The sequence below is a fragment of the Mauremys reevesii genome, linkage group 2 (genome assembly GCF_016161935.1).
Source record: "Mauremys reevesii isolate NIE-2019 linkage group 2, ASM1616193v1, whole genome shotgun sequence".
NCBI classification, from domain to species: Eukaryota; Metazoa; Chordata; order Testudines; family Geoemydidae; genus Mauremys; species Mauremys reevesii.
The window spans coordinates 285,796,402-285,823,156 of record NC_052624.1 but is presented as its reverse complement, the minus strand read 5'-3'; the positions used below and the strand labels follow the sequence as shown (position 1 = coordinate 285,823,156).

The window sequence follows — 26,755 nt, the reverse complement described above, 5'->3', positions numbered from 1 at the left end:
TATCCTATCCCTACCCTCCAGCGTATCAACCACTCCTCCCAGTTTAGTGTCATCTGCAAACTTGCTAAGGGTGCAGTCCACACCATCCTCCAGATCGTTAATGAAGATATTGAATAAAACCAGCCCCAGCACCGACCCTTGGGGCACTCCACTTGATACCGGCTGCCAACTAGACATGGAACCATTGATCACTACCTGTTGAGCCCAACCATCTAGCCAGTTTTCTATCCACCTTACCGTCCATTCATCCAGCCCAGACTTCTTTAACTTGCTGGCAAGAATACTGTGGGAGACTGTATCAAACCGAAGTCCTTTTTGTCTGGCTGGTTTGGTTTGCCTTAGGGGTGGAAAAACCCCAGCCTTGGGCTGTGACTGCCCTGTTTAAGCAATTGGTCCTGAATTGGCACTCTCAGTTGGGTCCCGCCAGAACCGCATCATCACACCGGGTCAGACCAAAGGTCCATCTAGCCCAGTATCTGTCTACTGACAGTGGCCAATGCCAGGCGCCCCAGAGGGAGTGAACCTAACAGGCAATGATCAAGTGATCTCTCTCCTGCCATCCATCTCCATCCTCTGACAAACAGAGGCTAGGGACACCATTCTTACCCATCCTGGCTAATAGCCATTTATGGACTTAGCCACCATGAATTTATCCAGTCCCCTTTTAAACATTGTTATAGTCCTAGCCTTCACAACCTCCTCAGGTAAGGAGTTCCACAAGTTGACTGTGCGCTGCGTGAAGAAGAACTTCCTTTTATTTGTTTTAAACCTGCTGCCTATTAATTTCATTTGGTGACCCCTAGTTCTTGTATTATGGGAATAAGTAAATAACTTTTCCTTATCCACTTTCTCCACATCACTCATGATTTTATACACCTCTATCATATCCCCCCTTAGTCTCCTCTTTTCCAAGATGAAGAGTCCTAGCCTCTTTAATCTCTCCTCATATGGGACCCTCTCCAAAGCCCTCATCATTTTAGTTGCCCTTTTCTGAACCTTTTCTAGTGCTAGAATATCTTTTTTGAGGTGAGGATACCACATCTGTACACAGTATTCGAGATGTGGGCGTACCATGGATTTATATAAGGGCAATAAGATATTCTCATTCTTATTCTCTATCCCCTTTTTAATAATTCCTAACATTGTTTGCTTTTTTGACCGCCTCTGCACACTGCGTGGACATCTTCAGAGAACTATCCACGATGACTCCAAGATCTCTTTCCTGACTCGTTGTAGCTAAATTAGCCCCCATCATATTGTATGTATAGTTGGGGTTATTTTTTCCAGTGTGCATTACTTTACATTTATCCATATTAAATTTCATTTGCCATTTTGTTGCCCAATCACTTAGTTTTGTGAGATCTTTTTGAAGTTCTTCACAATCTGCTTTGGTCTTAATTATCTTGAGCAGTTTAGTATCATCTGCAAACTTTGCCACCTCACTGTTTACCCCTTTCTCCAGATCATTTATGAATAAATTGAATAGGATTGGTCCTAGGACTGACCCTTGGGGAACACCACTAGTTACCCCTCTCCATTCTGAGAATTTACCATTTATTTCTACCCTTTGTTCCCTGTCTTTTAACCAGTTCTCAATCCATGAAAGGACCTTCCCTTTTATCCCATGACAGCTTAATTTACGTAAGAACCTTTGGTGAGGGACCTTGTCAAAGGCTTTCTGGAAATCTAAGTACACTATGTCCACTGGATCCCCCTTGTCCACATGTTTGTTGACCCCTTCAAAGAACTCTAATAGATTAGTAAGACATGATTTCCCTTTACAGAAACCATGCTAACTATTGCTCAACAGTTTGTGTTTTTCTATGTGTCTGACAATTTTATTTTTAACTATTGTTTCGACTAATTTGCCCGGTACTGATGTTAGACTTACGGGTCTGTAATTGCCAGGATCACCTCTAGAGCCCTTTTTAAATATAGTTAACTTCCAGTCATTGGGTACCGAAGCCGATTTAAAGGACAGGTTACAAACCTTAGTTAATAGTTCCGCAACTTCACATCTGAGTTCTTTCAGAACTCTTGGGTGAATGCCATCTGGTCCCAGTGACTTGTTAATGTTGAGTTTATCAATTAATTCCAAAACCTCCTCTAGTGACACTTCAATCTGTGACAGTTCCTCAGATTTGTCACCTACAAAAGCTGGCTCAGGTTTGGGAATCTCCCTAACATCCTCAGCTGTGAAGACTGAAGCAAAGAATCCATTTAGTTTCTCTGCAATTACTTTATCGTCTTTAAGCGCTCCTTTTCAATCGTCAAGGGGCCCCACTGGTTGTTTAGCAGGCTTCCTGCTTCTGATGTACTTAAAAAACATTTTGTTATTACCTTTGGAGTTTTTGGCTAGCCGTTCCTCAGAAATCCATATCAACTATTATTTATCACCTTATTATCCTCTAGGTGCTTACAAACATTCTTTCATAGCTCGTTCTAGTATATTTTCAGGTATCAAAGTTGGGCTGACTGGTCTACAATTCCCCAGGTCTTCTTTGTTCCCCTTTTTAATGTAGGTACCAGGTTTGCCCTTCTCTAGTCCTCTGGGACCGCACCTGTCCTCCATGAGTTCTTAAAGAGGATCACTAATGGTTCCAGACTTCAGCTGGTTCCTTCAGCACCCTAGGGCAAATTTTGTCAGATCCTGTTATCTAAATAAGCCAGATGTATTCAAGTTATCTTTTAACCTGTCCTTTCCCTCACCCTCCCGCCCATTATGGCTGTTTCCTCCCCCTTGTTGTTAATATTGTGTTACCCACTCGGTCACTATTAACCTGTTTAGTGAAGACTGAACCAACATAGGCATTAAACACCTCAGCCTTCTTGGTGTTGCCGGTTATTAGCTCTTGTTCTCCACTAAGTTGTGGGCCTACACTTGCCTTCCTCTTTCTCTAGCTCCTAATGTATTTATTTTCTTCTTCCTAGCTAGGGCACAGCTTTGCCACTGAACCACTCTCCAATCCTAGCTCTGGCTCCAACATCTACCCTTTGCATTACCTCCCTCTGGGCTCTAGTTACCACTCTTCTGGAACCTTTCAGCCACTCAGTGCTGCCTATTTGTTGCCCAGGAGTGGCCTGAGCCCTACCTGTGGGCCTCCCTCCCACTGATTCCCCTCAGAAAATTCCTCCCAAGGAGTCCCTTCACATACACATCCCCACCCTCAGATAAAAGCCTTTCCTAGCCTGTAAGCCAGTCACTGGTCCCATCACCACCCCTTACGCAGCTAGGACCCTCTTGCACTGCTGCAGAAAGGTGATCTGCTTGCAACATTCAAACCACTCCGTAGGCCTCCTGGGGTCCGGGGTAAACCCTGGGGAGTTAGGGAGGGCAGGAAAGGGAGTTCAAGCAATGCTGGATTTTGTAATATGGGAACTGTGAGCTAGCCTTGCTTACAGCAGAGAAGTATCCTAAGCGGTTACCTTTGAAACCTTGGATAAATGTGTGTTTCCATACAGATGTGCTGCTGAGTCCATTAACGAATGGGGGAAAACAACAGACACTATCAGCAGTGCATCACAAACACCCCACATGCACACACAGTCCCGTTTAAAGCTGCACGATACTATAACTCTCATAAGCACAAGTGAGGACAAACAGGTCTCACTGAAGTTACAACCAAGATTTACTCAGCTTTGTCAATTACATTCACCAGAAAACACTGGCTCCACACCTTTAAAACAGGCAAAGGAAGCTTGCACACAAACAGACATGGATAGACCATAAAGGTCCCAACCCCGAAGACCGGTCTGCCTTCGCATATCTCGCTCCAGCTACGGGTCTAGTCTCTCCCCATCCACCCTCCAGGCTATGGCTACACTTAAACTTCAACGCGCTGCCGCGGCAGCGCTGGCCGCGGCAGCGCTTTGAAGCGCTAAGTGTAGTCAAAGCGCCAGCGCTGGGAGAAAACTCTCCCAGCGCTGTCCGTACTCCAGCTCCCTGTGGGGAATAACGGACAGCGCTGGGAGCGCGGCTCCCAGCGCTGGGGATTACACTGGCGCTTTTTGCAGCGCTGCAGAGGTGTGTTTTCACACCCTGCTGCAGCGCTGCAAATTTGTAAGTGTAGCCAAGCCCCCTCCAGCTATGGGCTGCAGGCCGCTCACCTGTTCTGAAGAGACCTGCCTTAAGTTGGGCAAAAATCCCCTCTCCCCCAGTACTTCTGCTCGTCTATTCATTGAATGAGCCTGGAGCTCTGTGGGGGTGGGGCTGGGGCTGGGGCAGGGGGGGCGGTTGTACAGCGCCGAGCACATGCTGGGCATGACTGGGAGCAGAACGCGATCCCCCTCCCCGTCCCCAACTCACCCTGACCCCGCTCCCCCCAGCACGGGGCCCCGCCTCACCCGGCGGCTCCCCCCCGCCCGCTCCATGGCTCCTTCCCGGCAGGGAGCTCCTCCAGCTGCGGCTCCACGAGTCCCGCGTGCGCCGCGCTGCTCCGCCGCCTCCTCCTCACACCACGTGCGGGAGGTCAGAGGTCACGGTGCCCCGCCCCCTCCGCGGTACTCCCGCGGTATTTCCCGGTTCCTCCCCAGGGGAGCGGGCTATCCCGGGACAGGCCGTTCTGCAGCGCACGGCTGAGAAAAACATTCCGGTCCCAAGCGGACTGGGGTCAGGGGGTCAAAGGTCAGAGGAGCCATTGGCTCCAGCGCATGCGCTTTCTATCATTCCCGGCTTACCTGGGTGCGCCGTGCGCATGCGCCTCATTCCAGCCTGTGCTTGGGAAGGGGTTAGGGTTAGCGCAAGCGCAGAACTCTGGACCTGCCGGGGAGGGGTGGAGACAGTGAGGAGGGCCGCGCATGCGCCCGGCTGGCTCGGAAGGGGGCTTGGCCGTCACCGTGAGGCGTCCCAAGATGGCGGCGGCCATGCTGGGCTCCGGGGGGTTCAGGGCGCAGGCCGCGGCCGGGCCCCGCGGCGGGGGGAGGCGGCGCTAACCAGCCCCGGCGAGCCGGGCCCCCGCCTCTGTCTCGGCGGCCGGGCCCCGCGGCCCGCGGCGCTCCCGGGCCTCGGCGAGCCCGGCCTCGTGGGCCCGCCCCGGGCCCCGCGCGCTGAGCCCCGGCCCCGAGGGGATGGAGGCGCCGGCGGCGGCGGCGGCCGGGGGGGGCGCGGGCCCCGCCGGCAGCAACGTCCCCGCCTTCCTCACCAAGCTGTGGACCCTGGTGGAGGATCCCGACACCGACCCGCTCATCTGCTGGAGCCCGGTGAGTGGCGGGGCCCGGCCCGCGCCCTACGCGCCGGCTGTGAACGGGGGGGGCTCGGCTCGGCTCCTCTCGCCGGGGAGCCCCTCCTGCTGCGCCCCGGGAGGCGCTGGGACAAGGGGTCATGGCTGAGCCCCGCCTGACCAGAGCCCCTGGCAGGAGCCTGGGGAGCGTTATGGAGGCAGCGCAGCCTACCCTCGCTGAGCGCCCCGTGTAGCATAATTTAAGGCCCAGGATGCCCCCAGGGGAACATTTGCCTGTTCTAGTTAATATCGGTGAACTACCTAACATTGATCATGTGGTTTTGATTAGCGTAGCTGATCTTCCCAGCTTTCTCTTAGAGCTTGATTAAACGAGAGAGTTGCAGTGGTTTAACTTAAGGTTGGAGTTGAACTGAGGTTTTTAAAAGGTAAGAGAGGTTGCGTAGGCACTCTTGCTGAGTTGAAACAAAAATAATCCACTCTTAAACAGCTACAAGAATAGATATACAGGAGTTTATACTAGCTTAAAAATAATACTTTAATTGAAACTGGTGCAACTCTTTTGCTTAGAAAAGACCTTACACTCTTTGTACCTGTGAAAAGACCACATAAGTGATCTTTAATCATGAGATCCTTTGGATTGTCTAACCAGTTTTTAAACCGCTATAACTATTTTGTTTAGGGGGGTAATTTTTGTAATTGAAATAATTATATCCATACAACTCCAAGTGCTGATGCAGTTGTAAGGATGCCTTATGCTGGTGTATGTTATTCCCCTTCTTTTACAAGAGTAAGTATAAGCATCAACATATGGGTATAGTTCAGTGGTTCTAAAACTGTGGGTCAGGACCCCATTTTAATGGGTCACCAGGGCTGGCGTTAGACATGCTGGGGCCTGGAGCTGAAGCCTGAGCCACGCGGCCCAGGACCGAAGCCTGAGCCACGCGGCCCAGGACCGAAGCCTGAGCCACGCGGCCCAGGACCGAAGCCTGAGCCACGCGGCCCAGGACCGAAGCCTGAGCCACGCGCCCAGGACCGAAGCCTGAGCCACGCGCCCAGGACCGGCCTGAGCCACGCGGCCCAGGACCGAAGCCTGAGCCACGCGGCCCAGGACCGAAGCCTGAGCCACGCGGCCCAGGACCGAAGCCTGAGCCACGCGGCCCAGGACCGAAGCCTGAGCCACGCGGCCCAGGACCGAAGCCTGAGCCACGCGGCCCAGGACCGAAGCCTGAGCCACGCGGCCCAGGACCGAAGCCTGAGCCACGCGGCCCAGGACCGAGGGCTTCAACCCTGGGCTGTGTGACTCAGGCTTTGGCATCAGCCCTGACTGGCAGGGCTCAGGTTGTAGGCCCCTTTCTCTCCCCCCCCCCCACCCCCCCCCAGCTGTCCAAGGCTGAAGCCATTGAGCTTCCGCTTTGGCCCCTGGGGAGGTGGGATTCGGACTTTGGCTTTGGTCTCCCCCTGCCTGGGGCAGCAGGGTTTGGGCAGACTCAGGCTTCGGTCCCTGCTTCTGGGGTCGTGTAGGAAGAGGGTCGTGGTCAATGAAGTTTGAGAACCCCTGGTATAACTCAGAGCAGGCTATACCAGTAAATTGGTACGACTTTTGTGTGTAGACAAACCATTGCAGAGGCCATGTCTACACTAGTGAGCTTACTGTGGTACAGGTGTAACAATGCTGCTGTGACACTATAAGATTGCTTATGTAGCTGCTCTGTGCTAGCGGGAGAGAGTTCTCCCGTCAACACAATAAAACCACCCCACGAGTGGCAGTAGCTGTGTTGGTGGGAGAAGCTCTCCCACCAACATAGCGCTGGCCACAGAGGCGCTTCTGTCAGTTTAACGTATGTTGCTCAGGGGGGTGTTTTTTCACACCTCTGAGCGACATAAGTTATACTGACAAAAGTGGTAGTGTGTAGACATGGCCTGAGAGTAATTAACCATTGAAATGTATTACCAAGGGTCCTGGTGGATTCTCCATCGTCATTACTAATTTTTACATCAAGATTGGCTGTTTTTTCTAAAATTTCTGCTCTAGGAATTATTTTGGGAACTTCTCTGGCTTGTGTTATACAGGAGGTCAGAGTAGGTGATCAGGGTGGTCCCTTCTGGCCTTGTAACCTATGAAACAGGTGTGATAGGTCCAGCATATTGAGTACTCGGCATGAACCTGGCCTTCTGTGAGAATGAGAGTTGCAGTTGTGCAAGCTTGTATCCCCCTGCATTCTGCCAAGCTGAGGAAACTTGAGTTCTTATAAGAAAAGTGGCAATGTCAAGGACTGGTGCAGTAAAGTCTTCTAAAGGAAATTCTGTTGCAGCCAACACGTGTTTCTCTGAGTTCAAAGGAAAGATGCTTCCCCATTATTTGGTACTTAATTTTACAGAATGAGTAAGCACAAACGTTTCTTGAATTTTTCTGTAAGTTAAATGCTCAGTGTTTCATTCATAAACTCAATCTGTAAACTGGAGTATTGTATCTGAGGTCTTATTTTGAAGTGAAATCATAAACCTCTTATTAATATTGACAAATGTGGGGGAAAAAATGGCCATACAGAAGATTGACTTCACGTGAGGAATAGACAGCTTGTGCAGGTGTAGCTGCTCTCTACCAGCTCCTGTGTAACTGTCCAGTACCATGCAGTGTTTGTTACATGTTCTGGTATCTAGTTGCTAATGTGTTGTTTTGGATAGATACTCATCCTAACTTCAGAAGTGATAACTTAAGTCACTTGTTCCCTCTAAATCAATGAAAGTTCAGCATTTGGGAGTGGAACTTGTTTACATTCCCATCTTAGGTGGTGTTATGCTGTCATGACTGAAGAAATAACCCGAGAAACATTAATCAGTGCCTTTGGAGGTGGTGAACTGTATGGATTGGCCAATCATGTTGTTTAATGAGGCACTCTCTAGGCTTCAGCTTACTTACTACTTTTAGTAACATCTAGACTCCTTTTAGATACTTCTCTTTAAGTCAAGCCTCTTCTGCCAGAAATGACAAGTAATACATCCACCTGCCACCAACAAACAGTTGATTTTAGTTCCTCTCGTAACCTAAGCTGCCCACTGGTAGTGGGATGTTTTGGTTATGTTGACAGCTAAACCAAGTTACGTACTTTCTTTTAAGCTAAGAGAAGTTTAAAAAAACTGTTATGGGAGAGGACCTAGGAGGAAGTTTAAACTATACATGCAAAAACAATGTGTTAACATTTGAGCTTTCAGAATCTTGCTCATCTCTTTTTGGCACTGGTAAAGTTTTTAAAATCTTGGTCCAAACACAAGTTGTAATTTAAGAAAATGATGTCTCTCAGTAGTCCTTTCATATTGTTGAGTCCTTTGTTTTAGCCCTCATTGTCTTCTGACAGCAGTTAATTTTGTTTTCTTTCCTCTGGTATCAACGCTTCTCCACTACAGCCCAACTCATTCCAATTAATAGGAAACAGCCCCATTGCCTTGTGCTGTGATCTGATATCTGTAAAACTAAGAGGTTGGCTTGATCGTTATTGGATCAGATGTAAAACCAAGGCTCGTACCTTTAACCTTTCAATGATCACTGTTCCTGAGAGAGTGAGCGTTAACCCTGGTGTCTTTAACTCCAACTCATTCAAAATGTAAATCACCCTCTAGTTTTACTTGGATATAATACTCTTAATTTCCAAGCTCAAATAGTTGTCATTACTCTTTGCGGTTAAATAGCTGCTATGTTCCGTTCCAGAACTGGTTCCATTTCATAGCTGAGTGAACTGAGCCCTCTTCATTCATATGCAAAGCTTTTGAGTAGAAAGAAAGTATAGACATTTAAGGTGATGGTGATTAGACTGGGGCGGGTTGCAGGGGTTCCATGTATACAGCCCAATAAAAATTTTGCATGGCACTTTAGTCTGTTTTGGAAACACTTTAAATATACCTTTGTCTTGTATGGCTGCTTTAGAGTCACTTCCAAAAGCAAATTCAGCGTTTGTAGTGAACGTTAAGGCGGCCCACACACGTTGCAGACATCTACGGCCTGGTCAACATTCGAAACTTTTGCCAGTATAATAACCTTTATTTATTTATTTTTATTTAATATAGGCAAAAGATCTAGTGTAGACACACTCATACCAGGAACAGCACTCTGCATCTACACTAGAAAAATATAAGCTGTATCTATATAGGGAGGGTTTGCCAGTATAGGTATACTTACAAACCTTCTGTGTAGACAGGGCCTAAGAACACATGGTTTGGAGACAGATTTAGTTCATTTTGCATGAGATACCTGCTGGATCTAAGCATATATCATCCCAGAAATGTGGTAGGTCTGTCTTTGTAGAGTGAGGATACAAAGCTGGTATCAGAGTTCCCTGTTATGCCTGGTGTTGAGAGTAAATATTTTACACGTTTATGGAGCACTATCAGTATGTTTGTCCTGTGTGAAGACATGGAGGAAGATATGATCCCTACCATACAGAACTTTTGTTCTTAAATACACCTCTACCTCAATATAACGCGACCCAATATAACACGGTTTCGGATATAACGCGGTAAAACAGCGCTCAGGGGGTGGGGAGGCTGCGCACTCTGGCGGATCAAAACAAGTTCAATATAATGCAGTTTCACCTATAATGCGGTAAGATTTTTTGGCTCCCGAGGACAGCGTTCTATCAAGGTAGAGGTGTACGTGGACAATGCAACTAAGAAGCAATGCAGCAAGTTACCTTGAAGTGATCTCAAAGGAGGGCAGGGCTTTGATATTGTACCCTGCGCTTTATAGCCCGGGGACCAAGCATATTAACCCAGCAAAATAATCTATATGCTGCAAGGCCCTTTGTTGGGATATAAAGCCACTGTGTGCTGTTTGTTATATACTGAATTTGATTGTCATTTTGTCAATCAGGTTTTCAGGTAACTTAGAATTTGCCATTCCTCAATCTTTTGATTCTTTTTCCTTTCCTCACTTAATTTATTTCCCATAAAATGTCATGGTGTATCTTGTCCTGATTCGTTTTCAGTGTTTATTTCCTCTTTTTTTTTTCTCTCTCTACCTCAGTGCTTTTATATCTTTCTGTTTCCCTGTGTTTTCACTGCCTTGTTTCTTCATCTGCTTCACTCAACAAACAGATGGAAAAAAAGTTGTTATATGCAACATACCACTTTAAGGACAGAGACCTCAATCCACATTCCTGGATCCTTCAAGAAAGTCTCCAGCAAGAGGGAAGCCAGATCTTACCTGTGTTTGCACAGGAAAGGGAGCAGATCGGGTAAAAAGCAGAAAGAAAAACTTTTTGAGAGAAAGGGAGAGAGAGTTAAAGAAGTAAGAATGGCACAAACCCCCTCTTCCTTCGCAGATCACTTTTAAATTAAGACTCTACTTTGAGACGTAACTCAATCAAATGGTATTGTGGGATTTTTCTGACTCTTTTCTCAGTGAGTTCCATATAGACTTTGCTCAGCTTACAAGTAATAACTTTTGTTTGCCAACTTCCCACCCTGTAGATTCATCCCAGAGTCTGAAAATCACACTGCCTTCTTTCCTTCACACTTTACCATCAAAGATTTTGCAGGCCATACTCTGCCCTCACACAACCATCACCCTCTGTTGTTTTCAAATTAAGCTATTACATCTGTACAAACCCATATTTTTCAATAGGTTTCCACAGATGAATGCTCATTAGCACTGTAATATAGACTACATAAACAATTCTGTTGCAGAAGAAGGAAGAATCCAGTTTCCTATCCACAGATCTGACTTGGAGTACAGTAACTCCTCACTTAAAGTCATCTCGGATAATGTTGTTACGTTGCTGATCAATTAGGGAACATGCTCGTTTAAAGTTGTCCAATGCTCCCTTCTAACGTTGTTTGGCAGCCGCCTGCTTTGCCCACTGCTTGCAGGAAGAGCAGCCTGTTGCAGCTAGCTGGTGGAGACTTGGAACCAGGGTGGACCGGCAGCCCCCCTATCAGCTCCCTGCTCACCTAAGTTCCCTGTGCAGCAGCTGCCAGCAGGCTAGCAATTGCCAGCAGGCTAGCAATTGCCAGCAGGCTAGCAATTGCCAGCAGGCTAGCAATTGCAGCTGTCCCTCCCCCCACTGCCATGTGCTGCTCCTGCTCTCTGCCTTGGAGCTGCTCCCAGAGCCTCCTGCTTGCTGTGCAGGGGGAGAAGAGGGGGAGCTAATGTCAGGGTGTCCCTCTCTCCCCTGCTCCTACACCCTGCTTACCCCCTCTTCTCCATATAGAGCAGAGTGGGGACAGAGATGAGAGAGCCTGGGGCAACAGCTGGTGGTCTCAAAACTTCCTGATCCACTTAAAAAAAAATGCACTTAAGAGTGGGTCAGCTTACTTAAAGGGGCAGTGTGCATTTCTTTCTCTCTCCCACGCACAAGGTGTCAGAGTAGCAGCCGTGTTAGTCTGTATCTGCAAAAAGAACAGGAGCACTTGCGGCACCTTAGACACTAACAAATTTATTTGAGCATAAGCTTTTGTGGGCTACAGCCCACTTCATCGGATGCATGCATGCACAAGATGTGTGTCTCTGTCTGCTATGCTGGCTCCCCTCCCCTCCATTCCTGCTGCCTTGTGGAGTGACAGGCTACATTAACAACAATGTGTTAATCCTTGAGGAGTCCTAGTTCATCATTTAGCACAGGGGTTCTCAAACGGGGGTTGGGACCCCTCGGGGTGGGGGGGATCATGAGTTTATTACATGGGGGGGTCGCGAGCTGTCAGCCTCCACCCCAAACCCTGCTTTGCCGCCAGCATTTATAATGGTGTTAAATATATAAAAAAAGTATTTTTAATTTATATGGGGAGGGGTTGCACTCAGAGGCTTGCTCTGTGAAAGAGCTCACCAGTATAAAAGTTTGAGAACCACTGATTTAGCTGCAAGGCATTCCCTGGGAAATATCCCCCCCCTCTTCCACCTTCACCACCTCAACAAAGCTTCACAATCATCATAGCTGTGAACAGTATTAAATTGTTCGTTTAAAACGTATTGTGTGTGTGTGTGTGTATCTATATAGAGAGATATAGATATATAAATTGTTTTTTGTCTGGTGAAAAACATTTCCCTGGAACCTAATCCCCCATTTACATTAATTCTTATGGGGAAATTGGATTAGCTTAACATCGTTTCGCTTAAAGTCGCATTTTTCAGGAACATAACTACAACATTAAGTGAGGAGTTACTGTATATGCAAGGATCAGGTCGGTTGAGTAAGAAGGTGCCACTTTTATGTAGTCACATTTCAGAGTAGAATCCCACCAACAAAGCCTTTTTAATGTGGAGGGAAGCAGAGTGTGCATGAAGTAACTTAATCAGCAACTTGTTATATCTGCAGCTCATAAATACCTTCTGCGCTGCTTGCCAAATTCCTGGCCAGTCCTCAGTAGACAGGTCAGCATGGAGGTCCTCCTCTGCACTAGGAAAAGTACCCTTTGCTGAAAATGTCCAAAACCCTTCTCAGCTGGTATACAAAATGATTTAACAAAAAATGACCATTTCCCCCAGTAATGAAGCGGACAGGTCACTGATACAGAGTGATCTGGATCGCTTGGTAAGCTGGGTGGGTGTAAGCATACTGTATCGTTGTAATGTAGCTAAATGAAACGTATACCTCTAGGAGTGAAGGATGTAGCTCATACTTAGAGGATGGGGGACTATATCCTGGGAATCAGTGACTGAAAAAAAATTAGGTGTGGTGGATAACTGACTGAACATGAGCTCCCAGAGCGATGCTAATTCACATCCCTGGATTCAGTCTTACCGCTCATTGTCTTGACAGTGGCTGGAAGTTGCAGCTAGACAAATTCAGACTGGAAATAGGACGTACATTTTTAATGGTGAGAATGATTAATCCATTGAAACAGTTTCCCAAGGGTCATGGTGGATTCTCCATCACTGACTGTTTTTAAATCAAGATTGGATGCTTTTCTAACAGCTCTGCTCTAGGAATTATTATGGGGCAGTTCTCTGGCCTGCGTTGTACAGGTCAGACTGGATGATCCCAATGGTCCATTCTGGCCTTGGAATCTATTGGGGGGAAACCTTCTAGTGTAGATGGGACAACACTTTTTAGCGCCACTGTAGAAGTGTGGTGGTAACCTGGTGGAACATGTTCTCATCACTTGCTTTGTATAATTATTTAATTTTTCCAAACAACCCTTCTTAAAATACAGTTGGAAGAGGGAGTAATGCGCAGAAAGATATTCCGGTACTGTACAATAGTTACAATTTATGATCTGTGAAAGTTAACAGAAAATCTAGGAATAATAACAATAATAATTAACAAGAGTACTACAGGGTTTCATCTTATGCTTTCTTATCACCCATATATGTAGATAGTAGCAAAATATTCATGGGCTTGTGGAGTAAGTGATCCAGGCTAGTTATCAAGATTGTGAGTCTTGTAGAACTGTAGAGCTGGAAGATACCTTGAGAGGTCCTCAAGTCCAGTGCCCTTCATTGAGACAGGACCAAGTAACCCTAGGCTGTTCCAAAACCCCTAATGATGGGGATTCCACAACCTCCCTTGGAAGCTATTCCAGAGCTTAGCTCCCCTTAGAGTTAGAAAGCTTTTCCTAGTAGCTAATGTAAATCTCCCTTGCTGCAGAGTAAGCCCATTACTACTTGTCCTATCTTCAGTGGATGTGGAGAACAATAGATCCCCGTTATCTTTATAACAGCCCTTAACAGTCTTCAAATATATTATCAGGTCATCCCCCACCATCACCCTCAGCCTTTTTTTCTCAAGAGTAACCGTGCCCAGATTTTTTTAACCCTCCTCATAGGTCAGGTTTTCTAAACCTTTTATCATTTTTTGTTGCTCTCCTCTGGACTCCCTCCACTTTGTCCATCTTTTTCCTGAAGAGTGGCACCCAAAACTGGACACGCTCCTCTAGCTGAGGCCTCACTAGTGCCAAGTAGAGTGGGACAGTGACTTCCCATGTCTTATATATGATGCCCCGGAATGATATTAGCCTTTTTGCAGCTATATCACATTGTTGATTCATATTCGATTTGGAGTCTCCTATAACCCTCAGATGCTTTTTCAGCAGTACCTTTGCCTAGCCAGTTATTCCCCATTTTGTAGTTGTGCATTTGATTTTTCTTTGCTAAGTGTAGTACTTTGCTTTTATCTTTATTGAATTTCGTCTTACTGAGTTCAGTCTAATTCTCCAATTTGTCAAGGTCATTTTGATTTCTGATAGTTTCCTCCAGAGTGCTTGCAACACCTCCCAGTTCAGTATCATCTGCAGATTTTATAAGCATACTCGCCATTCCATTATCCATGTCATGAATGAAAATGTTGAGTAGTACCAGACCCAGAAACGAGCTCTGCAGGACCCCACTAGATACATGTTCGCAGTTTAACAGAAAATCATTGATAAGTACTCTGAGTGGTCAGCATTGTGCACTCACCTTATAGTAATTTCATTTAGACCGCATTTCCCTAGTTGTTTGAGACTGTCTTGTAGGAATGTCTCAAAATCCTTACAAAAATCAAAATGAATAATTCATGTTAAGTTTTCACATTTTCTAAATTTGTGGTTACCAATGTAAATATGTTGACCACAAAGTAAGGTGCAAATTCTAGACAGTGAGGATAAGAATTGTTACAACTCATGGAGGGGGTGGAGTCTCAATCATTTGAAGTCTTTAAGTCCAGACTAGATGTCTTTCAAAAAAAGAGTAGGACTAATTAATGAGTCAAGCCAAAGCTCTGTTAAAAACAAATTTCATCCTATGAACAACCAGTTCTCTTGGGAAGTGCAGATCAGAAAGCTCAGGACAAGGGGCAGGAAAGCTGAGGGCAAAGCATTCTTTGTCAAGGGGATGCAGGTAGGGAACAAACTCCCAGAGGAGATCAGGCAAATCCAGAGTCTGTCTTTAGTAAATGCTGCTAAACTTTCCTCTCAAAAAACCTTTCCACTTTGACACTTGCAGCACTGACATCCTTTTTACCCAGTAAGCTCCTGCCAACCCCAAATAGAAAATGGAATCTTAAAGAATCAAAAATAAAAACTATCCCAACAGATTTTTACTCTGAAAAGAGAGATGTCATCCCTAGTGGACTCCATGGAGTCTGTCTGCTCTGCAGTTAGACAGCTGCAGCCAGCCTGAGCCCCATGTGCCCTAGTCAGCTGGCACCGGCTGGCTGCAGGTGTCTGTCTGCAGTGTAAACGTACCCTAAGGACTTCACTAATGATATTGATTTTATGTGGAAGGTACTCAATACTACCATGTTGAGCAGCAGTATAAAACTCTTTGGATGGATTTCACGCTGTGAACGCCTCCTGAATATCATTTGGAATTGAGGGCAGTGTCCTGTGTGTCCAGCTGAGAACACGGACCCCATGTGGATCTTATTGATGGAGGACATGGGAGGTCATTTGAAAGCCACTCTCTGCAACAGGTGTCTCGTTTCTTGAGCCAGGTTCACTTGGCTCTAAATGAGAAGTGATCAGATATGGAATAAAGCTAGTTCCATTGAAAGCTGCCTTCTTGCTATTTTTAACACTCCTCCATTGTAGTTGCCAGTGTTTTCTAACTACCTTCTGAGAGTACTTCTGCAGTACGAGACTAGCATCGAATGTCAGAGCAGTGCATTGTGGGAAGAAAGCCAGTTTCGTGACTGGCCAAGGTACGGTGTAACAGTTGTTTGTTTCTCTTGAAGTTATCCATCCCCTATATATAGAACAGTTTTTAAACAATTTTGTATATATATGTGTGTGTGTGTGTGTGTGTGTGTGTGTATGTATATATATATATATATATATATATATATATGAAAGGAAATAAAGTCAAAATTGTTTAAAAACTGTTCTTTATTATTTGTTGCACAACACATTGAGAGAAATCAGAAGGTAGACTGGGAGTTAGGGGGGTGGAGGAGGAGGAGGGAAGGACAAGTCCAGAAACCAAATCCAAAGTTCGCGTATGCCAGCTTTCTGCTGCTTGGGCGATCTTCTGGGGTTGAGTCTGTGGGTCCCCGTAGCCTCCCCTCTCGTGTTCTTGGGCGTCTGGGTGAGCTATGGAACTTGGGGAGGAGGGAGGGCGGTTATACAGGGGCTGCAGCAGCAGCTTGTGGTCTTGCTGCCTTTCCCGCATTAGATCCACCATTCAGCGGAGCATGTCAGTTTGCTCCCCCATGAGCTTGACCATAGCGTCCTGCCTGCTCTCATCGCGTGCCTCCCTCCTCTCTTCGTGTTCCTGTAATGCTTTACGGGACTCCGCAATTGTTTCCATGCATTTAGCTGGGCCCTATCAGTGCGGGAGGACTGCATGAGCTTGGCCAACATGTCGTCTTGAGTTCGTTTTTTCTGCCTTCTAATCTGGACCAGCCTCTGGGACGGAGTAGATAGGGGCCGCGTTGAAAAATTTGCACCCGCAGGAGGAGAAAAAGGGAGGGTAGTATTTTAAAAGATACATTTCGGAGAACAAAGGGGACATTTTGGTGTGAGTAAGCCATCACACACAGCCAGGCAACAGAATTCAGCTTGCAGGCAGCCTAGGGGCACGTGGGGTTCTGCTTCTACGTTCATTTCAATGCTTTCAAACTGCTGGGCCCCCTTTCCCGTAGCAAGCAATGCCTGGTGGGTTTGCCATATAAAAGGAGGGCCTGCTGGCTCTCTGGGATGAACACACACACACGCGCGCGCGCACCCACCGTGTGGCTTCGATGAGGCTCTGAGCAGGGATGAGTCCTTTAAACTAAATGTGAACAGCCCAGCATGGCTGGGTTTCCCCCACGACCGCGTGGCTCTGATCAGGGTCGTGGTCCAGGAGCCTGCTTTGGGAGTGGGGGGAGGCTATTGGCTCCAGCATTAAGAATAGTTCCTGGCTAGGGGAGAAAACGGATTCCCCACTTGCCGCCTGTGCGCTGTCCTCCAATGACTCTTCCTCCTCGCTCTGTGCAACTCCCCCCTTGCAGATGTCCACGGACAGTGGTGGGGTAGTGGTGGCGTCACCCCCCCCATAATTGCATGCTGCTCATGGTAGAAGCGGAATGTATGGGGCTGTGACCCAGAGCACCTGTTCGCCTCCCTGGCTTTTTGGTACGCTTGCCTGAGTTCCTTGATTTTTGTACGACACTGCTGTGTGTCCCTGGAGTAGCCTCTTTCCATCATGGCCCTGGAGACTTTTGCGTATTGTGTTCCTTTTTTTTGGAACGTAGTTCTGCCATAACAGACTTGTCTCCCCAACATGCGATGACATCCAGTACCTCCCGTTCGGACCATGCTGGAGCTAGTCTGTGAATCCGGGACTGCGTGATCTCCTGTGATGGTAGACTCTGCATGGTCGCCTGTGGTGGTGGACTGTGCTGATGGTCACTTATGCTGATGGTGACCAAACAGGAAATGAAATTCAAACATTCCCGGGGCTTTTCCTGTCCACCTGGCTAGTGCATCGGAGTTGAGAGTTGACCAGAGTGGTCACAAGGGAGCATTCTGGGATAGCTCCTGGAGGCCAATAATGTCTAATTGCGTCCACAATATCTTTAACCCGGGATTGCAATCTCGATTTAAGCACTACTCCACTTGCCGAGGTGGAGTACAGAAATCGGATTAAAGAGCCCTTAAATCGAAAATCGAAAAAACCGGTTTGGTCGTGTGGATGGAATATATATATTTTTTTAAATTAACTTGGCTAATTCAGAAATAACAGACTAGTGTAGACCAGCCCCGAGTACCTCTCAATCTTTATTTCCCCTCCCCCCCAGTTGTAAAAGATATTAATGTATCTTGTGTGGAAATTTTTAGGCTCTGGTGAAAACAATATCCTAGTTGTGTGATCTTTAAATTGTACATTTCAGTCTGTTTCCTCTTTGGATCTAGTGACTTCTATTTTCAGACCAATTAGATAACCAACACTTAGTAATTCTTAGTGTTTTATATGAGAGCTGCCTGTCTGGGCTTAAAGGTTGTCTATGATTCTTTAAAAAAATGTAAAAATGGCACATTTTAAGGCATAGACCAGCTGCCTGTGTGTATTGCAGATCTCATCTGCGTGCTTGGGCAAATTACTATGGTAAAAGCTGCATTTTCAGAGACACTACATCTGTGGGAGAATGAATTATATTACAGCAGAGCAGGCGCTCTGCTATAAAGTTAGGTCACTTACCATTAAAAAGCTGACCATTCTAGGTACTCAAATTCACATGTTGACTTGAATCGATTTGAAACCTCATGGGAGGATGGGGTAAGGTTAGTGGTCTATGTACCGCGAGTTGGAATGTCATGATTTTCAGAGGTTTCACTTTAGTCACTGAGAAGTGTGAGGCGCCACAGGGGAACCTTAGCTCCATGTTAACAAAGTTTTAGGGCGGTGGTCTCAAACTCAAATGACCCCGAGGGCCACATGAGGACTAGTACATTAGCCCGAGGGCCGCATTACTGACACCTCCCCCCCACTGCCCTTGGCCCCACCCCCACTCCACCCCTTCCATGAAGCCCCCCTGCCCCGCCTCTTCCCACCCCTTCCCTGCCCTCATTCCAACCCCTTCCCTGAAATCCCCACCCCAACTCCGTCCCCTCCCTGCCCCAGGGGGTGCAGGAAGGGTGTGGGGTGCGGCGGGGGCTCAGGACAGTGGGTTGGGGTGTAGGGTGCAGGAGGGGTGTGGCAAGGGGTCAGGGCAGGGGATCGGGGTGCGGCAGGTGGCCCAGGGAAGGGGGTTGGGGTGCAGGAGAGGTGCGGGGTGCAGCAGGGGGCTTAGGGCAAAGGGTCAGGGTGCAGGGTACGGCAGGGGGTTGGGGTGCAGCAGGGGTGTGGCAGGGGGTTCGACTGCAGGAGGTACTCAGAAAAACAGCTAATGCATCAATAAACGCTTTCCAAAAGCTACAACAAAAAATTAATAAAATAGCAAAAGTAGCTTTGCAAAATAAACATCTGCTAAATGCCATAAATGCTAAATTAGGGGGGGCTTGTGCTCGCATCAAAAAAAATGTTGTTTTTATGTTAAAAACTCTAGGGCAGGGAAGGGGTGGGAAGAGGTGGGGGGGCTTCATGGAAGGGGTGGAGTGGGGGTGGGGCCAAGGGCAGTGGGGGGGGGGGGGAGGTGTCAGTAATGCGGCCCTTCTGGCCAATGTACTAGTCCTCATTAACTAACTCACTCTAGCTTACTTAAAAAAAAAAAAAATTACAAGCTATTAAAAATGCTGCTGTTGTTTTTCATGCTGTATCTCTTAATCACACCTTTAGTTTTAAAAACCTCCTCCCAAACCTTGGGTCATAGTTTACGGGGCTCTTCCAAACAATTTTTAAATAAATTATTTTCCTTCTTTTCTCTCTATGTATTATTTAAATAATGATACAATGTGCAAAATGTCTGTATAATGCTGTAACCAAAAGCTCTGCTGTCCGTAAAAAAACCCAGTATCTGTCCCTGCAGCTTAATCGCAAATTGCGTAATGGGCCTGACAATTTGGGCTTGTCAGGCCCGAAGGGGGGGCTGTAAAAGTTACTGGCAACCCCCTTACTAACTAGCAGGCAGCCTTTACGGGGAAGCAAAAGCCTCACGTACACAATAACAGTTAAACTTTTAAACTGTCTTCTCTCCTCCGCCTTAAGACAGAGGAAACTGGCTCCAAACCGGTTTTCACTAACCAAATAGCAAAAGTACAAAATCTGACAACCACCAATCAAGTGTTAACACGGCAAGGGTCTTTTTCTAAATATGTATAAAAAATCTGTAAACTTTGTATAAAACAAAGTCTTTTATACCAAGGTGCAAGGCTCTCCTTTCTTCTGCAAAATAAAGCAACCTTTTCCTTATCCCTGTCAAGCTGTTATTAGCTCTCAGCTAAAAAAACCCCAATATTTCAGTAACATAATTAAGAAAAATGATCAAATTTTTAATCATAACTTTCAACTTTTTCCTAGATTTTGACTTTTCCTGCTCATCTGTTTTATGGGGTGACTAATAATCTCATCGACTGAAAGTCCAAAATCTAAAGGATGTTTCTCATAAACTAGCGCAAAAAAATCGCATTTCTGAAATCTCCTGGTACAATAATAGATGACCTAGATTCTGCAGAGCAGCAGTACTTCTCAAGCTAAAACTAGCCCATTGTTTCAATAACTATGGGCTACAAAGCTTTCTGCTCCACCTTGATACTTGGGCATAGCATCTTTTGGCACTCTCCCCTCATTCTCATTGTTTTTTCAGAATGCCTTTATGCCAGGCAGAATATTGAGGCTTTTATGCCAGGCGTAAAAAGAACAGGAGCACTTGTGGCACCTTAGAGACTAACAAATGTATTTGAGCATAAGCTTTCGTGGGCTACAGCCCACTTCATCGGATGCATAGAATAGAACATATAATAAGTGTGTGTGTGTGTACACACACACACACACGATGCCATTACAGATAGTTGTAATTGACCATCTTGATTATCACTACAAAAGTTTTTTCCTGCTGATAATAGGGCATCTTAATTAATTAGCCTCTTAGAGCTGGTATGGCATCTTCTCCGTATATATATATATATACTCTTATTATGAGTGTGTGTGTACACACACACACGATGCCATACCAGCTCTAAGAGGCTAATTAATTAAGATGACCTATTATCAGCAGGAAAAAACTTTTGTAGTGATAATCAAGATGGTCAATTACAACTATCTGTAATGGCATCGTGTGTGTGTACACACACACACACACACACACACACACACACACACACACACACACACACACACACACACACACACACACACACACACACACACACTATATGTTCTATTCTATGCATCCGATGAAGTGGGCTGTAGCCCACGAAAGCTTATGCTCAGATAAATTTGTTAGTCTCTAAGGTGCCACAAGTACTCCTGTTCTTTTTATGGATGCTGACTAACATGGCTGCTACTCTGACACCTGTCAGATTATGTTGAATTCCAAGTTTTCATTTTAAAATGTTTCTGATCCAAATAACCTGACTGTGAAAACAATGTAACTTTGTCTTAACCTGAAACATCTCTAAGAAATGCCTAATATGTACGTGCACTTTCTGCAGTTATGCATGCATATTGTGACAGGGTTGGGCCAGATGGCTACGGGAGAGTGTTGGAAGGCAGATATATTAGTCCCAGATTAAGTAGATCCCTTTTCCCTGGGTAAGGTGATGGGCAGTTCCAGAACAAGCAGGAACTTGCTGGAACCAATTAAGGCAGGCAGGCTAATTAGGACACCTGGAGCCAATTAAGAAGAAACTGCTAGAATCAATTAGGACAGGCTGGCTAATTGGAGTACCTGAGGGTACGGCTACACTTGCAGCTGTACAGCGCTGTGAGTCAAACCTGTCTTCATACAGCTGAGTAGGGAAAGCGCTGCAGTCTGTCCACACTTGCAGCTACCAGAGCACAGTCGTGGCCGCATTTGCAGCGGCATTGGGAGCGGTGCATTATGGGCAGCCATCCCAGCGTTCAGGTGGCTGCAACATGCTTTTCAAAAGTGGGGGGTGGGGTGGAGTATGACAGGGAGCGTGGGGGAGAGAGAGAGTGGATTTTTGGATCCGACACTGTGTCAGCAGCTGCCTTGCAAGTTCCGACCCACCCTGCCCCCCCATCTCCACCCTTCTCTCACTCACTGAAAGCAAACAGCAGCTGTTTGTTTTTTTCCTCACAGACCAGATAAGCAGTCGCTCACTGAAACGGACACACACACCCCTGCACCGCGCCACTTCTCTCTTCAAGCAAACACTAGCTGTGGGCATTCCAAAGGGAGCCCCACGCCTATGCTCATTCACAGTAAACCGTAGCTGTGTGTGTTTGTTTTTTTATAAGCAGCTCCCGGAGCCCAGAGTTCACAACAAAACAAAGAGAGGCATCACAACAAAATAAGGAGAGGAACCTTCACTTAAAAGGATTATGGGGAGTTTCCAGAGGTCAATCACTGCGTAATAAGATTACTCCCTGTTTACACTGGCGCCGCAGCACAGTACTCTTTATTCCTCTTGGGGAGGTGGAGTACAAGCAGCGCTGTAGCCACGGAGATACAGCGCTGTATGTGCCTTGCCAGTGTGGACGGAGAGTGAGTTAAAGCGCTGTGGGTGGCTTTATTGCGCTGTAACTCTCAAGTGTAGCCAATGCCTGAGTTAAAAAGGACCTCACTTCAGTTTGTAGTGTGCATGCAAGGAGGTGGGAGCAAGAGGCACTAAGAACTGAGAGTGAGAAGGCGTATTGCTGGAGGATTGAGGAGTACAAGCATGATCAGACACCAGGAGAAAGGTCCTGTGGTGAGGATAAAGGTGTTGGGAGGAGGCCATGGGGAAGTAGCCCAGGGAGTTGTAGCTGTACCAGGAGGCACTCTAGACAGCTGCAGTCCACAGGGCCCTGGGCTGGAACCTGGAGTAGAGGGCGGGCCTGGGTTCCCCCCAAACCTCCCAACTCCTGATCAGACACATGAGGAATTGACCTGCACTGTGGCTTCTACCAGAGGGGAAGGTCTCTGGACTGTTCCCTGACGCACATGGTGAATCTGTGAGGCGAGCAAATCCGCCAATAAGCGCAGGACCCACCAAGGTAGAGGAGGAACTTTGTCACAATAGAATAATATATGTAACTGACCAAGTAAACCAAGGGTAGAAATAGCACTGGTCTTAAATGCCCTATGTGATTTCTTCCTTGCTGAGCAATGCTGAATGCAGTAGTAACTTCTGACGTAGTTTAGTAACTACAGAGAGGCTATATTTTATGTTTGATTTTTGTGCAAACCACACGCTGTCGGTAGGGGGATGCCCACTCTGGATCAAGTGCAGTGTTTGCCCCCCAGTTTGTAATACAGGCCCATGAACCATAATTAAAAACAGAATTTGGACTAAGTTAGCTCTCCTTGGATTAAAGCATCAGGCTGTCACGGAGTGTGGGGGGAGACTTGGCCCAGCACCCTCGGCTTCCTGCGATTCACCAGGACTCTCAGCCAGCCGGTAAAACAGAAGGTTTATTTAGACGACAGGAACACAGTCCAGGACAGGGCTTGCCAGACAACAGGGACCCCCTTTAGTTAGGTCCATCTGGGGGCCCCAGGGAGGCCACAGCCCCATTGGGAAGCCCAAGTCCCGTCGGGGCGCCCCTCTCAGTTTGGAGCTGGCTGGGAAATGGAAACTCCCTCCAGCCTCTCACTCAGCCTCCCCCCGGCTCCTCCCCCAGCCTTTGTCCAGTGTCCCAGGCAGAGGTGTCACCTGGCCTCTAACCCCCCTCCTGGGTTCTCAGGTTACATGCTCAGGTATCCTCCCTTCCTCAAGGCAGGCAGTCCCAAAACTCCCCTGCAACCTTCCCAGGTCAATACTCCTCACTCAGCATTCACATAACACATCAAGAACATTCCCACCTCGTCACACAGGCATACCTCAGATTTTCACTTTACTACATTGATTTTTAGATCATAGTTCTATTTTCCTACCTATTGCCTTAGCCATCTGGACTAAGGCAAGAGTTTGTTGATGCCTTAGATCTGTGCTGGTAATAGGGCATGCGTGCTTGGTGCATGCAATAGGCATGCATCACTGAGAACGTTGAGGAGACTGAGAATGGGCATGCTCTGTACCAGGGTGGATTTAAATCACTAGGCAGAAAGACTCGATTTAATCATGGATTTCTACATAAGTGCATTTTTGTTGGTTGTTCTAACCTTAATACATATTCTTCACAACTCAGAGACAGAGGTAGGTTACATTTTTAGAAGGTACACACTATACATTTAAAAAATGACTTATTTTGAAAACTTTTCAGATTAGTTTTACAGCTATATCAGAAAATGAATGATTGGTTATTTTGTTTATCAAAGGTAATTGAAGCAGATATTTATGAAGTCATTGGGAGGTGAACTATCTCCAATTCAACAGGTTAATCATTAATATTTGGAGGATTTCCTTGCCATGCTGTATTAGGAGGAGAACATCAGACATTTTAAATTGTTTTATTTTACTAAAACAACAATGTTATGTATTCTGGATTTTTTTCCTTCAACAGCAAACATATAATATTTTAACAAAACAAACAATTTTAATGAATTTAAAAAAAATAAATGGACCGTGTCAGCCAGGTCAACATGAGAAACGTAAAATATTGGTTTCTGCAGCTGACTCAGTCGTCTTCACCTTCATTTTCCTGTTTGTTCATAATCTGGAAAAGAAAAACAAGCTTTCCTGCTTTTTCAGGTCCCAAACGATTTCTCAATTTGGAATGAATTAGTGCAAAGAAAGAAAATATTCTTTCTAATTCATTCCAAATTGAGAAATCGTTTGGATCTGGAAAAGCAGGAAAGCTTGTTTTTCTTTTCCAGATTATGAACAAACAGGAAAATGAAGGTGAAGACGACTGAGTCAGCTGCAGAAACCAATATTTTACGTTTCTCATAGTGACCTGGCTGACACAGTCGATAGATATAGATATATATCTATTTTTTTAATTCATTAAAGTTGTTTTTAACTAAAATAAAAACAAACCTGATTTTAAAAAACTTGAATGTTTAACTAAATTCAAACATTCATATGCTTGTTTTGTTAAAATATTTTGTTTGCTGTTGAAGAAAAAAATCCAGAATACATAACGTTGTTTTAGTTAACTAAAACAATTTAAATGTCTGATGTTCTCCTCCTAATACAGCATGGCAAGGAAATCCTCTAAATATTAATGATTAACCTGTTGAATTGGAGATAGTTCACCTCCCAATGACTTCATAAATATCTGCTTCAATTACCTTTGGTAAATGAAATAACCAAACAATCATTCATTTTCTGATAGAGCTGTAAAACGAATCTGAAAAGTTTTCAAAATAAATCACTTTAAAAATGTATAGTGTGTACGTTCTAAAAATGTAACCTACCTCTCTCTCTGAGTTGTGAAGAATATGTATTAAGGTTAGAACAACCAACAAAAATGCACTTTTATGTAGAAATCCATGATTAAATAGTCTTCCTGACTAGTGATTTAGATCATAATTGATTTAACTCAAATCCACCCTAGTGGTAAGCAACAAAAATCTGTTTCTCATAAGAGACAGGTGGCTTTGTTCCTTGCTAAAGGATGTTAAGAGATATGTGACCTGTGCATTGGAATGATATGCCAAGAATATTGTCCTAAACAGCACAAAAGAGCATGACCTAACTTAGTTTTGAAGAAGTAGCTCTGACTTTAAAATACCTTTTAATTTAGTTGTTGTACTAAATGGAAGAGGGGCTTAGGGTATGTCTACACTACAAGAGTAGTTCGATTTAACTTAGGTCGAATTTGTGGATTCGACGTTATGAATTCGAATTTGTGTATCCACACTAAGGACACTAATTCGACTTTGTGAGTCCACACTAACGGGCGGTGCACTGTGGGAAGCTATCCCACAGTTCCGCTGCCCATTGGAATGCTGGGTAGAGCCCCAATGCCTGCTGGGGAAAAATGTGTCGAGGGTGGTTTTGGGTAACTGTTGTCATTCAAAATCTGTTACTGCACTTTTCTGGTCAGTGACAGCGACGCCACAGCACTGCGAGCATGGAGCATCATCGCTGCACTTATGGCCGTTGTCAACTCCTCGCACCTTATCGTCCACTTCTTCCACAGTCAGCTGCTGAGAAATCGGGCGGAGGCTCGGCAGCAGCGTGAGGACATGAAGTGTCAGAGTGGCACAGACCTCGAGATCATGGTGGCAATGGGTCACGTTCATGCTATGGGCGGCGATTCTGGGCCCGGAAACAAGCACGGACTGGTGGGACCGCATAGTGCTGCAGGTCTGGGATGAATCACAGTGGCTGCGAAACTTCAGGATGCGTAAGGGCACTTTCCTTGAACTGTGTGACTTGCTGGCCCCTGCCCTGAAGCGCAAGGACACCCGGATGCGAGCAGCCCTGACTGTGCAGAAGCGAGTGGCCATAGCTCTGGAAAACTGCCACGCCAGACAGCTACCGGTCAGTAGCGAACCACTTTGGCGTGTTGCTGTGATGCAAGTAGCCGACCTACTGCTCTCAAAGGTAGTGACCCTGGGAAACATCCAGGTCGATGGGATTCCCAAACTGCGGTGAGGCTATAGATGGCACTCACATCCCTATCCTGGGACCGCCCACCAGGCCAGCCAGTATATTAACCGAAGGGCTACTTTTCAATGGTGCTGCAAGCACTGGTGGACCATAGGGACGTTTACCAACATCGGGCAAGGTTCATGACGCGCGTGTTTTCAGGAACTCTGGTCTGTTTAGACGCCTGCAGGAAGGTAGTTTCTTCCCGGACCACAAAATAACTGTTGGGGATGTGGAGATACAGTGATCCTCGGGGACCCAGCCTACCTGCTAATGCCCTGGCTCATGAAGCCCTATACAGGCGCCCTGGACAGTAACAAGGAGCTCTTCAACTACCGGCTGAGCAAGTGCAGAATGGTGGTGAGATGGAGGAGCTTACTGACGGATCTCAGCGAAACCAATATCCCCATTGTTATTGCAGCTTGCTGTGTGCTTCACAATCTCTGTGAGAGCAAGGGGGAGACCTTTATGGCGGGATGGGAGGTTGAGGCAAATTGCCTGGCTGCTGATTACGCTCAGCCAGACACCCGTGCGATTAGAAGAGCCCAGTGGGAAGCGCTGTGCATCCGGGAGGCTTTGAAAGCTAGGTTCCTCAGAGAGCAGGG

The 26,755-nt window shown here is 46.3% G+C and overlaps 2 protein-coding genes across 3 annotated transcripts in view; one reads left to right on the top strand and one right to left on the bottom strand.

Annotated features, from left to right (window-relative positions):
• BOP1 (BOP1 ribosomal biogenesis factor) overlaps nucleotides 1-4,608 on the bottom strand; it is a 99,501-nt gene extending 94,893 nt beyond the window's left edge. Inside the window, exon 1 of the mRNA XM_039525454.1 lies at nucleotides 4,345-4,608. Within this exon, the coding sequence (XP_039381388.1) occupies nucleotides 4,345-4,371 (27 nt within the window). The 5' untranslated portion in view covers nucleotides 4,372-4,608. The remainder of the gene's footprint in view (nucleotides 1-4,344) is intronic.
• A 440-nt stretch (nucleotides 4,609-5,048) lies between these two features.
• Nucleotides 5,049-26,755, top strand: part of HSF1 (heat shock transcription factor 1) — a 110,855-nt gene continuing 89,148 nt past the window's right edge. For both annotated transcript variants that reach the window (XM_039525457.1, XM_039525456.1), the window contains exon 1: nucleotides 5,049-5,199. In XM_039525457.1, coding sequence (XP_039381391.1) covers nucleotides 5,068-5,199 — 132 coding nt within the window. In that variant the 5' untranslated portion in view covers nucleotides 5,049-5,067. The remainder of the gene's footprint in view (nucleotides 5,200-26,755) is intronic.